The 13,815-nt window shown below is 33.8% G+C and overlaps 1 protein-coding gene across 2 annotated transcripts; it reads left to right on the forward strand.

Annotated features, from left to right (window-relative positions):
• The first annotated feature begins 2,959 nt into the window (after positions 1-2,959).
• Positions 2,960-7,750, forward strand: LOC120083859 (rhodanese-like domain protein). Of its 2 annotated transcripts, none has more exons than XM_039039758.2 (9): positions 2,960-3,206; positions 3,426-3,587; positions 3,666-3,771; positions 3,927-4,125; positions 4,916-4,997; positions 5,281-5,363; positions 5,652-5,784; positions 5,981-6,128; positions 6,761-7,750. In XM_039039758.2, the coding sequence occupies exons 1-9, from the start codon at positions 3,042-3,044 to the stop codon at positions 7,513-7,515; spliced, it is 1,833 nt and encodes a 610-aa protein (XP_038895686.1). In that variant the 5' UTR covers positions 2,960-3,041; the 3' UTR covers positions 7,516-7,750. The 2 variants fall into 2 exon arrangements, with proteins under 2 accessions (XP_038895686.1, XP_090172377.1); XM_090316251.1 differs by having other exon boundaries at positions 2,970-3,332.
• The last annotated feature ends 6,065 nt before the right edge of the window (positions 7,751-13,815 follow it).

Raw genomic sequence — 13,815 nt, forward strand, 5'->3', positions numbered from 1 at the left:
ATTATTTACATAACATAGGATTTAACTTTCTCCTAATTAACCCCTTAATCACTTACTTAAGTAGGAAAATGGAGATTCGGGTTTCACACATACCTTTGTAGAACCACTTAAATCTCAAATTCAGTTGCAAGTCTTCTCCAAATCTACTTGTAAACCATCTCAAGACCTTCCGTACTATTCTCTTGGAGCCTTAGATTGAGTTGTGGGACTCAAAATAAGCTTGAATAAAGGGAATTTGGAACAAGCACATTGTTGCAACTTGAAGAACACCTTCTTCAACGTCTCAAGCTTTTCAACAAAAACTCATGAAGTGCATCAGTTTTGCATGCTCGATTCTCAGTCCAATCTTCCCTATTTATTGCAAGACTATCATGCAAAATAAATTGCTGCATAAAAAGCAGCTCATGCTTAGAAGATTGACTCAAGCATTTGGTGAGAAATGAATGAGCTTCTTGGAGTAGAAAGTGATCTCTCACTTTTTCTATTTTTATGTTTTCGATTTTGTTTTACAAATTTGATTTCCAAAATCAATTTTGTTTTCAAAATTGATAACTTTATTAATTTTAAAAAATTAATTGATTAATTAATTTTCTAATAAAATTAATAAAAAATAATTAATTAAACAATTTAATTAATTCTAATTAATTCAATATCAAATATTAAATTAATTTAACATAAATTCTTCCATCATGAATCCTTATTCATGAATTTAATATTTAAATCATATTTAAATATTAATTGATTCTCCAATTTCGTTTAATTCCAAAATTAAACGCGTAATTATATCACATATAATTACTAATTTCCTTAATTCTAATTTAAACGTTTCAAATTAACTTATTACGCTACTCTAGACTAATCCATTTACGAGCTAGTAGAGGGACCTCGTGGATCTACAGACCATGGACTCCAATGATCCGAGATTAATTAGTTGAACTCTTTACATCGAATTAACCCCCATTCGTTAACAATGGTTACAAACTATAGGACCCTGCGAGATTTAGGACATCAACTCCAACAATAGATGAATTTGCTTTAGTGTTCTAACACTTACTAATAGCCACTAGTTGAAGATGGTTGACGACAAAGATGGTGTGCAGTGTGTGGTGGTGCTCATTAGCAAGTAGAGGATAAAGTAGTGGATCTTAAATCACTGATTGACCTATAATATCTAGCATCTACCTCACTTGTGGACTTGAAATATGAAAAGGATCCAACAAGTGAAAATGAATTTTAATTAGAGAGGAAACCAACAATGTAGGGACTTGAACACAGTACCTCTCTGGATCACCTACTCTGAAGCTTAAGCTATTGGGTGAAGACAAATTTAATATAATATCTAACCGGGGATGGAGATGAGTGTTTATGCATGGTATGAAAAGTAAAGCATTTGAACAAAAAAGGAAACTTTGGAGATTGTGGGGGAAGGCATGAAAAGGGGAGGAGAAAATAGATGAAAAGAAAGAAAATTAAAATTATGAGAATGTGAGGATATGGAGAGAGAATCGCAAAAGGAGATAACAGTGCATGACGTTTCGTCTATTAAGATTAGGATTGTTCAAATGACCCGACAATCCAAATAACCCAAACTACCCAATCCAAATTATAAGGGGTGGGTTGGGTTGAATTTTTTATATATTTTTCGGGTTGGGTTGGGTTTAGGTTACATTTTAAAAATTCAAGTTGACCTGTTTCTAATATTATATATATTACAACTTACAGGTTTAAATCCTATTTTGATCCATGAACTTTGAGTTTTATTTTATTTTGGTCCCTAAACTTTTAAAACGTCTATTTTAGTCCCTACACTTTTAAAATATGTTCATTATAATCTTTGCTCTTAATTCTTTGTTAATTAGTTAATAAATTAGTGATGTGACATCGAATTTAAAAAATATATAAAGATTATCCATGTGAATGATTTGTTACCCGAGAAGAGGCGAATTTTATTTATGTGGTTTGAGTTTTGTAATTCCCAATCATGTATTTGAAGGGAATAGTCATAATTTCTCCATCTCCCCAATAATATTTCTGTAAAATTCTGTCATAGTCTCTCCCTCCACCATCTTTCTTGACAGAGAAACCAGAGAGCGCGCACATTTGTGTTTTTGTAAATTCTTGGATAAGTTTTTTTTTTGTCAAACTTCTTAGAGAGAGAAAATATAGAAGGGGGAAGAGTTTGGGATGTTTTCTTCCACTTTTGTGAGAGAGGAGAGAGAGAGAGGGAGAGAAATTTCTCTTCCTGGTAACTTTTTAGAGAGAGAAAGAATGAAGCATATGCTTTAGCAACTTCTAATAGAGATGTTTTTAATTTGAAACTTTTCAGATCTTTTTTGCACCTTTTGAGATATAGGAAGAAATGTTAGAGAGAGAAATGAAAGGGAAATACCGTAATAAAAGGATTTAGAAGAAGAGAACAATTTTTAATCATCAATAACCATACGATGGGAAAGTGGAGAAAATGAGTAGCTAAAGAGCGCCTATTGAATGATTCCAAGATTCATACATGGAGTTTAAGGGAATTATAACTTTGCAGAAGAGTAATGGTTATGAGAAAATAAATAAATCCTCTTTTTTTAAAAAAAATAATAATAATAATTAAACTAGATGTCATATCATCAATTTGTTAACTAATTAATAAAGACTAAAAGTTTGGACATATTTTAAAAGTTTAGAGACTAAAATAGACGTTTTAAAAGTTCAGGGATCAAACTCAAAGTTCTTGAACCAAAATCAGACTTAAACCTAACTTATATATATTGTTATAATGTTTGCTTGAAGTTTCTCATTAATATTTTGGATTTTGATATTTAACATTTGAGTTTTATGATTAATATCTTAGATTTGGATTTTGTATTTTTGAATGAAAAATTATTTCAAATGGTAAAACTATAGTAATCTGCAGAAAGTGAAGGGTGTATTTTCTATAATTTAACCATTTTATAATTAAACCTGTTTACTAGGAAGTCGGAAAAATCGGATATTATTGAAGTTTCTGAATCGAAATGGTCGAAACCCTGTAAGTTTGCCCCTGGCTTGCAATGGCGAATAACGAAGACGATGACCACCAATATGGCGTCCTTTTGTACTACAAGTACGCTCACATACCCGACCTCGACCACCTCGTCTCCTTCTACCAGTCTAATTGCACCTCCCTTGCCCTTGTCGGCCGTGTCCGCCTCGCTTCTCAGGGCGTCAATGTCACTGTAACCTTCTCTTAACTACCTATTTCGTTTCCCTTTCTCTATCTCGTTTCTAAGAATGACATTTAAGATGACTTTTCCGGTACTTCTTCGAGTAGCTGAATCAGCTGGAGCAGTTGTTTATATGGGGTTTTCATTTTCTGACCCAATTTGCTCATTTCTAAGCTCTGTGATGATTCTGCATTTTTCAAGTGTTTTGAACTTTTCCTCTTTATCCATTAGGTCTGTGGGAAGCTATGCTCGTTGAAGAGTCATATTGCTGCAATGAAGTTGAATAGCTTGTTTGATGGGACTGATTTCAAGCTTGCATCGTGTCACCAGCCCTTGAATGACATTGTAGCGAGAGAATGTGGATTCACTTCTCTCTCAGTCCGAGTTGTCCAAGTAAAATATCATCCTTCCTTTCAATTTTAAACCCCAAAATTTCAGCAATTTTAATGTGAAAACTTGCACATTTCACAGGAGTTGGTCACCCTTTGTTCAAATCCTCTATCGAAGTTACCTGAAATTACACAAGCTGGAACGCATCTCTCTGCTACTGAATTTCATTCTGTTCTTGAGAGTGCTGGTTAGATTATTCTCTTCTTCTTCTTCTTCTTCTTCTTCATCTGCTTTATTTGTTACTTTACTGACTTATAACAACAGGTGATGACTTTATGCAGAATAGGGATTTGGAATGATTCCAAATGAAATTCTTTTGACTCGTAATCACATACTTTGCAGGGCTACTTTCGGATGAAGAGACACTGGAAAATAGTAGAGATGTTGTTCTATTGGATGCAAGGAATTTATATGAGACTAGAGTTGGGAAGTTCCAAACACCAAACGTTGAAACACTGGATCCAGAAATTAGGCAGTACAGTGATTTGCCATCTTGGATTGATGATAATTCTGAAAAGTTGAGAGGAAAACACATTCTTATGTTAGTTGTCTCAAACTATATGTTATTCGAATCTGGATGCCTTTTTCTTATTGTTCGTGACATGGCTTAAAAAATTGTGGCACCAATTGCTAATGTTTGGCATGCGACTTACAGTGGTTTAATCTGTTGATTCCTTTGGATGACGAGTACTTTGGGCATTTAAGTTAACACTCATGTTCTTTTGTCTGCATATTGGATGTAAGAGTGTGTGTGGAGCTAAAAGTGCTAGATTTTTATTTTCAAGTTCAGAACTACCATTTTCAGCCGCATAAACCCAAATTTGGTTATTGTGTATATTTGCAAATTCTAACTCCTAGGTAGTTATACACGTGAATAGTGAAACTAGATTGTCCTTGTACAAAAGGGCATCTCTTATGGAGATGGAAGGAGAGAAACAACCACCTATTGAACGAAAAGGGCATCTCTTTTGATAGTTTTTTTGTCCTACTATCTTTCATGCTATAACTTGGTGTAAATGTACATATTTCTTTAGTTTTTACAATCTATCTTCTCTTCTGACCAATTGGAGAAGTCTTTTATAACTCCTTGATTTGGGCTTCAGGTTTCTTTTTTTTTTTTTTTTTTTTGGGTAAATTTCACATCAATGAAATTTGTTTCTTTAAAAAAAAAAAAAAAAAAAGATTGTCCTTGTACAAAATGTCTTCCTTGTTGCCAGCCATTTTTCGTCAATGCTTGTGTTAACATGACTAGATTTGTTCAATAACTCAAAAGGCAGATTTTTAGAATAATACGATCATGACTCAATTTTCATCTTCTTCCTATCCAATAGGTATTGCACGGGAGGAATCAGATGTGAGATGGCTTCAGCATATATCAAGTCCAAAGGATCTGGATTTCAGAATGTCTTTCAGGTGCTGTCATATGAAATATTTCTGAATTTTATATCTTCCATATATATGTTGACGTTATTTATAATTTATCTTGGATTTATGGGCATGTTTTCATTTTCCCCAATTTCAAACCTACGGATGTTAATTAATGAATGATAGCTAAAATGTTTCTTTAATCTAGTCTCTAAAGATTTAAGCCATGTCTTGGTGAGTTCATGGTTCATGCATTATTGCTTTAGTTGGTGTTAGTTTTATTGCATTAGAGTCATTTTATATGTTGGTGATGGGGTGCTTTTTGCTGCAGTTATATGGTGGAATACAACGTTATTTGGAACAATTTCCTGATGGTGGATTTTTTGCAGGAAAGAATTTTGTGTTTGATCACAGGTGAAATCTCTAATGCCTTCACATCACTATGGTACTAATTAGGATGTGATAGCTTAGACAAGATTCTGAAGAGGGAGACATCAAACATGATATATTCATTGAAGTATAAAGTATTGAACCAAATAATTTTGTATGAACATAATTTGACCCAAGTAAATTTCCAACTTTTGAAATCCTCGAATATTCTAATAATAGGAATTGGTGACAGCATCTTCATGGGAAACTGGGGAAATAGATGATGTTACAATTTGAGCTGAAATATTCTAATATTCAGTTCTGTGGTTATAGGATATCAGTTGGGAGCTCAACTCAAGATATTATAGGGACTTGCCTTATTTGTGGAAACCCATTTGATGATTATTCTTCTCGCTGTCGGTGTAAATATTGTCGAATGCTTGTGCTGGTGTGTGATAATTGCCAGGTCTGCTATAATAGTAATCTCTTTGTACTCATTCTTATTTGGCTTGCTGTTCCATTATTTTGATTCTTTTTGTAAAAACTTTATTCTAAAATTTGTTTTTCCCGTCCCATTATTCTATCATTTTCTTTTTTTAATTACCTTTAGCTTTCTTGTGATTTGTGGTATTCTGCTTCTGCATCCTGTTATTGCGGCTCAGGAAAAGGAGACCCTATTTGTTTGTGAGCTGTGTCGGAAGCATGGCAAGGAGGGTGAGGTGATTTCACAATTCCAGAGCTCAAAATCCAAAGTAGTCTTGCTGCAAAGTGAACTTGAAATTAGTTCCCAGCAACTTCCGTGGAGTAACGGTAAGGTCTGTGTTAATTCTTCTAGTACTTCTTGCATGTGCAAGGAATATATGTATCTAGTATTTTATGATGTGATTTGAATTATCGTCACATTGTTCAGTTAATATCATCACAAGGACCAACTCCTTGATTTAGAGTTTGTATGAGAATTCTTCTAGAATAACTGTTTATAGCAAAAGCATTTTGATCCCATGAGGTTCTTATCAACAAATAATTTTGACGTCCACTTTTTACACTCTTAAAAGGGCTTTTGAAATCTCTTATTTAAGCACTACAAAAACATTTTGCCATTGCCTTCATAAAGCTCTTTAAATGTTTTTTTGACTTTTTACTAAAGCACTTTTACGTTACTTCTACACAATAGACATGATGGTTTTGAGGGCCAAAAGATGTGATTATTACGGTCTTTCCACACTAAGCCCAACCAGAATCTGTTAGCTCTTTGTGAGCAATAAATTGTTTCTATAGAATCCTCCATGTTGTTCGTTGTTTTCTATCAAATTATATTTCTGATGCTCAGCAATCTAATATGGATTTTAAAGTACTGCCTTGCGTTACTATTTTGAGCCTAAGATTTGAAAGTCAAATCTTTCTTCTTCCTTGACTGATCTGTAATTCAAACTCATATTCAGGTTGTAGGTCACCAAGAAGATTGAGAGTCCTGTGTTTGCATGGATTTAGACAGAATGCTTCAAGCTTTAAAGGAAGAACTGCATCATTAGCAAAGAAACTCAAAACCATGGTGGAGTTTGTGTATGTTGATGCACCTCACGAGTTATCGTTCATATACCATCCTCGGGACAGTGAGCCTCGGGAAACTTGTGTGACTTCTTCAGTACAGCCAAATTGTCCTCCGCCATTAGAGAGTTGCAAGAAGAAGTTTGCTTGGTTAATATCACACAATGCAGGTGAAAGGAGTGAAGAAACTAAATGGGAAGTTGCAGATGCCCCATTTGATCCACTCCAGTACCAGAAACAAACTGATGGGTTTGAAGAATCATTGGAATATTTGAAGACTGTATTTTCCGAGAAAGGACCATTCGATGGGATCTTAGGTTTTTCACAAGGAGCAGCAATGGCTGGCGCAGTTTGTTCGAGAAAAACGAGTCTAAAGGGTGCAGTAGACTTCCGATTTGCAGTGTTGTGTTCTGGGTTTCCTCTTCAAATGCCTGAATTGGACCATGGACTGATCAACTGCCCCTCACTTCACATATTTGGTAGTGATCAGGGAAATGATAGGCAGATTGCTAACAAAATGAGCAGAGACCTTGCTTCTTGTTTCGATGCAGGTTGTTCTGTGATTATTGAACATGACTCTGGTCACATAATTCCTACTCGACCTCCCTACATTGATGAGATAAAAGAGTTCCTTCACCGTTTTCTTTGATTGGATTCATGAGTGTGTAACCTATAACCATTGAAGTTGTTACAAGAGCTTGATCATACAAGGGATTTATCTTTGCTTTCTCGAAGAAAGTTAGTTCACTCTTGGATTGAAATGGGACTTTTTTGCTTCATAGTTTTAGCTCATTGTAGACTTCTTTTACTAACTTGTTAAATTTCTAATTTACCTATAAGTTTTTGACATCAAAAGAATGAAGGATTTACAGAGTTTGCTGTTATAGTTGATCAAAGCTACAAATTTTTTATTATTTATCCGTAAGTTACATAATTTCCTTTTGTAATTTTACTATTTCCTGGGTAGATGCTTATTTTATGGGTTATGCCATATTTTTTGTTCTTAATTTTCATAATCATGCCCATTAGTCAGATCTATAAAAGCTTTTTTTGGACAGTATTGTCTTTGACCTTTTTATATAATATTTACATTATTTTTAAAATTTTAAAAATAAGAATTAAATTAAAAAAGGTTGATTATGATAGTTAAAATTGTAAAAATTAAACCTTCAAATTAGTATGATAGTTAAAATTGTAACATCAAATTTATATTATCGTAAAAATTGGATCTCCAAATATTTAATAGTAAAAATTTTATTCTCAAATTTAAACCATTGTTAAAATTAGGCTCTCGGACTTGTTAATTTAAAAGCATAAATAGAATATCCTCATTAACCTGAACGCTCAAGTTATATCCAGCCTTTTCTTTTCCCTTTTTTTTTTCCATTAAAATTGGGTTGGGCTTATTACGTTGGTAGAAATAAAAGGAAAAATTGACAAAAATGATCTGTTGGAATGTTGATTTTGTATTTTTGATCTATTTTTGAAAAATAAGTTTTTTTTTACCCCTTGATGATAAAAATGGGACCTTTAATATTAATATTGTTGTTTTCAAAACTTATTAGAGAAATATTGTTGTTTTGGGAATCCGAGGTTAGAGGTCGAACATTGAGAACTCGACTAATGTGGAGGTCGAACGTTGAGAACTCGACGAACAAAGAAAAACTTGGAAACAATACATAAGCCAAAACTTCAACCCTCGACAAGAGAAATCTCGCAAATCTCGCTTAGGTTGTCGAAGGTTGAAGTTTTGACATACATCCACCCTCGAGATTGCAGGTTTATTACTTTTCTTTTTCCCTCATAGAGGAAATAAAGTAATGAGATGGTATACTATATGTATTTGTGTACTTGAGCTGCTTCTAATAACCTATGCATTTTGTTATCATTTTAAATTAGAAGGAGGCTTGTGGGATTGACGTGAGGGGGTGGGGATGGCTATATTTCTGGGAGCGAACTCTAGGCGAATATGAAACACATGGATATAAGTTATGCCTTGGAATGAAAGAAAATTCCGAATTAGCTTTGTCTACGAACAAAAAAGTAGATCCATAATCAAAAAGTGTTTGTGATTGTTCCAGAAGAAATGAAAGCTAGTAATCATTAATGGAAAAATAACAACAATAACAGAGAGAGCGAGAGTGAGATCTTAGGAGAGAGCGATAGTGAGAGAGCGAGAGTGAGAGAGCCAGATCTTAGGAGAGAGCGAGATTGAGAGAGTGAGATCTTAGAAAAGAGCAAGAGTCTTCACTTTATTTGAACTTTCCATAGAAATATATATAAAAAAAAAAGAAAAAAAAGCTAATAATCATACTATAATTGAATAATCATTACACTATAATTGAATATATTATATTATTATACTATAATTGAATAATCATTAGACAATAAATTGAATATATTAGATTATTATACTATAATTGAATAATCATTAGACAACAAATTGAATATATTAGATTATTATAATGTAAAACTTTATTGATTACAAAAAAAAAAATTGAATATATAGTAGATTATTATAAAAAAAAATTGAATATACAATAAATTATAATAAAAAATTGAATATATAATAAAAAAAAATTATTTATTATTCAATCCCTAACTATCTGGAGCCCGTCTTAGTAACGAAGGACACTACCTTCGATTATGTCCTAACTTGTTACAAAATCCACGTCGTTGTCGAGTAACTGATTCTGTCCAATCCATCTCGTTGTGATAACGTGAACTTTCCGGGTGTCAGTTTATGTTTATCGTGTCGGGTGTCAGTTTCAAATTCAGTTAGACTGGCATCTGATCACAACCTTGGTCGAGAGATGGAGGCCCGAGACGGATACATTCCATATGTCTGTTGGAGAGTGCACTATCACTCTACAAGATATAGAAGTGTTGTTGGGGTTACCTGTTGACGGTGAACCAGTCACTGGAGTGATGTACGATGACTAGTTAGAAGTTTGTCAATTGTACCTCGGTGCGGCCCCACCTGCCGACAAGATTAAAGGATCGAGGTTAAGTTTAATATGGTTAGGAACAAAATTTCGTGAGCTCACAGATGATGCAGACGAGGAAACCGTCATAAGATATGCGCGAGCATATATACTACAAATGATGGGTGGAAGTCTGTTTTCAGATAAATTAAATCATTTTGTTCACTCGATGTTCCTGCCATTGTTAGCTAACCTCCATGATGCGGGGCGGTATTCGTGAGGTGGAGCATGCTTGGCATGGTTGTATAGACAACTATGCAAAGCAACAAGACCTGAGGTTCGAGAGATAGCTGGGTCTCTCATACTTTTGCAACTATAGGCTTGGAAGCGATTTCCAACAATGGCTCCACAGCTACATCATGTTAATGACGCTCAGTTAGTTGGACGAGCCTACGGTTCTCAGTATGTTGTTTTAATTCAATTTAATTTTTATATCACTGATCTAGTTAATTTAAATTCTAAATTATCAATTTAAAATTTTAGGTGGAGAGACAAAATTTGTTTGACTAGGACAGCCACACATGTAGTCAACCAGTATAGATACATGTTTGATCTGCTTCAACTTGAACAGGTACATTACACTAAACCTAATTGATTATTTTATTCACATTTTTATTGTATTTGTCTTTAATATTCTCTAATATAATATTTTGTGTTTCAGGTTATTGGGAGCCGTACAAAATTATTGTGCATACTTTGCCTAATTTTTGTACGAATGGTCAAAACATATGGCGGACGATGAGTCCTCTCATATGTTTTCACATTAGTGAGTGGCATCTTTCTGACAGAGTGATGAAACAATTCGGTTTTCAGCAGGATATCCCATCGCCTTGTAATACTGAATCTGTACTGTATGATATTGACCTAAAGACTAGAGATTGGTTCGAAAAAGTTGCACATTTGATAGTGCGATGGCACTATCGTGCAAGGTTTATTGTAGTGGGGGTTTCTCTTGAACAGTTTGACATAGATGTCACTCCAGAATATATTCATTGGTATAATAATATCACAAGGCGCTACGTCACTCGTTCGGGAGTAGCTGTGGGTCATATGGTAAATGAATGAATATTATCTAATTTTTTAATTTAAATTTATTTTAAATATTGTCTAATTTTTTTATAATTCACAGAGATCGAACAACAGTAGACTCCATGAGGTTGCGAATGATCTGAACCAGGTTCTTTCTATATGTAGTGACAACCAAAGCTATATGGAGGAAATTTATTATATGTACGATATACCTATTGTTCCTCCACCAGCTCTTAGACGTAGAGGACCTGTTCGGGAAAAGGATGAGTTTGATGAGGTTGCACATAATGTGGAAGAGTTGCCCCCTATGACGCAGACGCAGAGTCAAACTGATTATGTTAGTCCGATGATGATGATGTCAGCATTTGGTTCAGGACATTATGACTCAGAGGCTGGTCCTTCGTCTTCATACGTGCATGGACATGGTCGGGGTCGTGGAGAGCATAATGAATATTTATATTATGAAGCGCCTGCAGAGGTACCAGAGCAACATCAAGAAGAACCCGAGCAACCTCAAGTTCGAAGTCGACGATGACAACCAGCTCGAAATCGACGACGTCCGCCTTGTGGGATACATTGATTTTTGTAATTATTTTTATATAAATGAGATATTTAATTTACATTTTTTTTATTTTTATGAGTTATTATTATTTTTAATTTATTCTTTTTAGAGTTTAAATAAAATAATAAATATTTTTAGATTTTTTTTATAAAATGGAAAATTAAAAAAAAAAAAGAAGAAGAAAGGATTAGAAAGAAGAAGGTGGAATGTGTAATAATTAAAAAGGAAAAAAAAAAGGAAATTTGTACGGTATTCTCGCTCTCTATCAAAATCTCGCTCTCGCTCACGCTCACGCTCAAAATCTCACTCTCTCAAACTCTCGCTGTCTCTCATAATCTCGCTCTCCAATTTGATTAGCTCGTTAGCTCGTTAGCGGCAAAAAGAAGAAGATTCATTAGCTCGCTATTTAGTCAGACTTGCTGAGATGACAGAATCCGTTTGAAAACAATAATATTTTCCTAAAAAAAAAGGAAGGTTAAGGGTTCAAAATTCGACTTATCTAGGTCGAATTTTCAACCCTCGACTTATTTAAAACAACAATATTTTTACAAATAGTTTGAAGACAACAATATTTTCCTAAATAGTTTCTAAAAGTACAATATTCTTTTAATTTTTCTTGATGTAAACATGGTAAATATTGGTTGTACAATTACTCTTATGTCCCTTATTAAATTCTCACTTTCAATTTCAACTACCAACCTATCAAATTAATTCCCATTCTCCATCTAAATTTATTCACAAAAATTAATCCAAAAACCATTAACAAAAAATTATTCACACAAAAAATTCTAATTACTCTTATGCCCCTTATTAAATTCTCACTTTCACTTTCAACTACCAACCTATCAAATTAATTCACAACAAATTCTCTAGCTATATTTATTCACAAAAATTAATTTATCCAAAAATCATTAACAAAAAATTATTCACACAAAATTTCCCACCAAATTTGATTTATTTACAATCCCACAAAAAGTTCTCTTCACCAAATTATTTCTAGAATGAAATTTGTCAAGTCCAAAACTTGTATTTTACGAAATTGTAATTTTGTACACTCTATAAAAATGTATGTATTTCATTTGGTATGTATTCAATAGTTCGATAATTTCTGAAAAATTTGATAAAAATAAATGACCTTTTTGGAGTTTGATTTATGTTGTTTTGTTGATTGTTTCTTTTTTTTTTTTTTTTTAAATTTTTAAATTTTTATAATGCCATGCATTTGATATTTATAAATTTATTAGAAAAACATGAAAAAAATAGCAAATGTTTTTTGAAGATACTCGGTCGGGCTTCATCGGATAGAAAAGAAATTAATTGAAATTACCTGGTCGGGCTTCATCGGGTACGCACCTGGTAGAAAGAAAATGAGTTGAAATTACCTAGCCAGGCTTCACCGGGTCTTCACCAGGTATAAAATAAATTGATTGAGTTGGTCTTCTAGGGTACAGGATAGGAACCGGGTTGGGACTGGTCTGGGGCCCGGTAGAGTTAACCCTAGTCCGATCGGACACACAAAAAGTAAGGATTCTATTTTTTGGGTCGGTGTTGTACCCGGCCGAGTGGATGACCTGGCCAATTTATTTTTCTTTTTAGTTTCTTTTTTTTATATTGCTTTTTCTTTAACTACATTATATTAACACATTTTTGTAATAAATGGTAGGAAAATGCCTCGTGCTTGGATTTGTTTCGATGACGTTTGGAATGCAAAGGAAAAGGATTACAATGGAGGAGAGTTGCAGGGGTTTGACATTGAGGTCCCCACGACCTATAATGAATTCCTTACCAAAGTTTATAGGATAAGTGGTATAATATCAGATGATTATAATCTTGTTATAACATGTATACTTTAATTGAGATCCAAAACCCCAACATTTGTAATTCGGAATGATGAAGTTCTACACACATTCCTCACATGGGAAGAGGTCTCAGTAATACCTGTTTACATATCCACGCTTCCAAAGTGTTCAAGTAATCAAGGATTTCACCCAAAAAATTCATATATCCGACGAACTGAAGAAATCCCTTTAACATCTAGGCTAGTACATTACAAGATGAAGTCAAATAGTCCATTTTCCCCCACATATTTTAATCCATCACTTACTTCATCACCTAGTAATTTGGCAACTCATAACTTAGGGGATGATGTAGACCAAGATCAATATTTTAATGATTGGTCTTGAAGGAGAAGGATGATGGAAAGGAACTGAAGATTAATACCCACCATACACCTCATGTAGAAGAACGAACAATCGAAGACTATGAAGGCTCATCACATGCAACGGGTCATGATTTGTTACATCCATCTAGTAGCACAATCGTCATGCCATGTAAGTCTTATTCTTTTGAAGATGTGCAAGTTGGTGACATATTT

Source organism: Benincasa hispida, chromosome 8, assembly GCF_027475165.1.
Source record: "Benincasa hispida cultivar pf3 chromosome 8, pf3_genome.v1.1, whole genome shotgun sequence".
In the NCBI taxonomy this organism is placed as follows: Eukaryota; Viridiplantae; Streptophyta; class Magnoliopsida; order Cucurbitales; family Cucurbitaceae; genus Benincasa; species Benincasa hispida.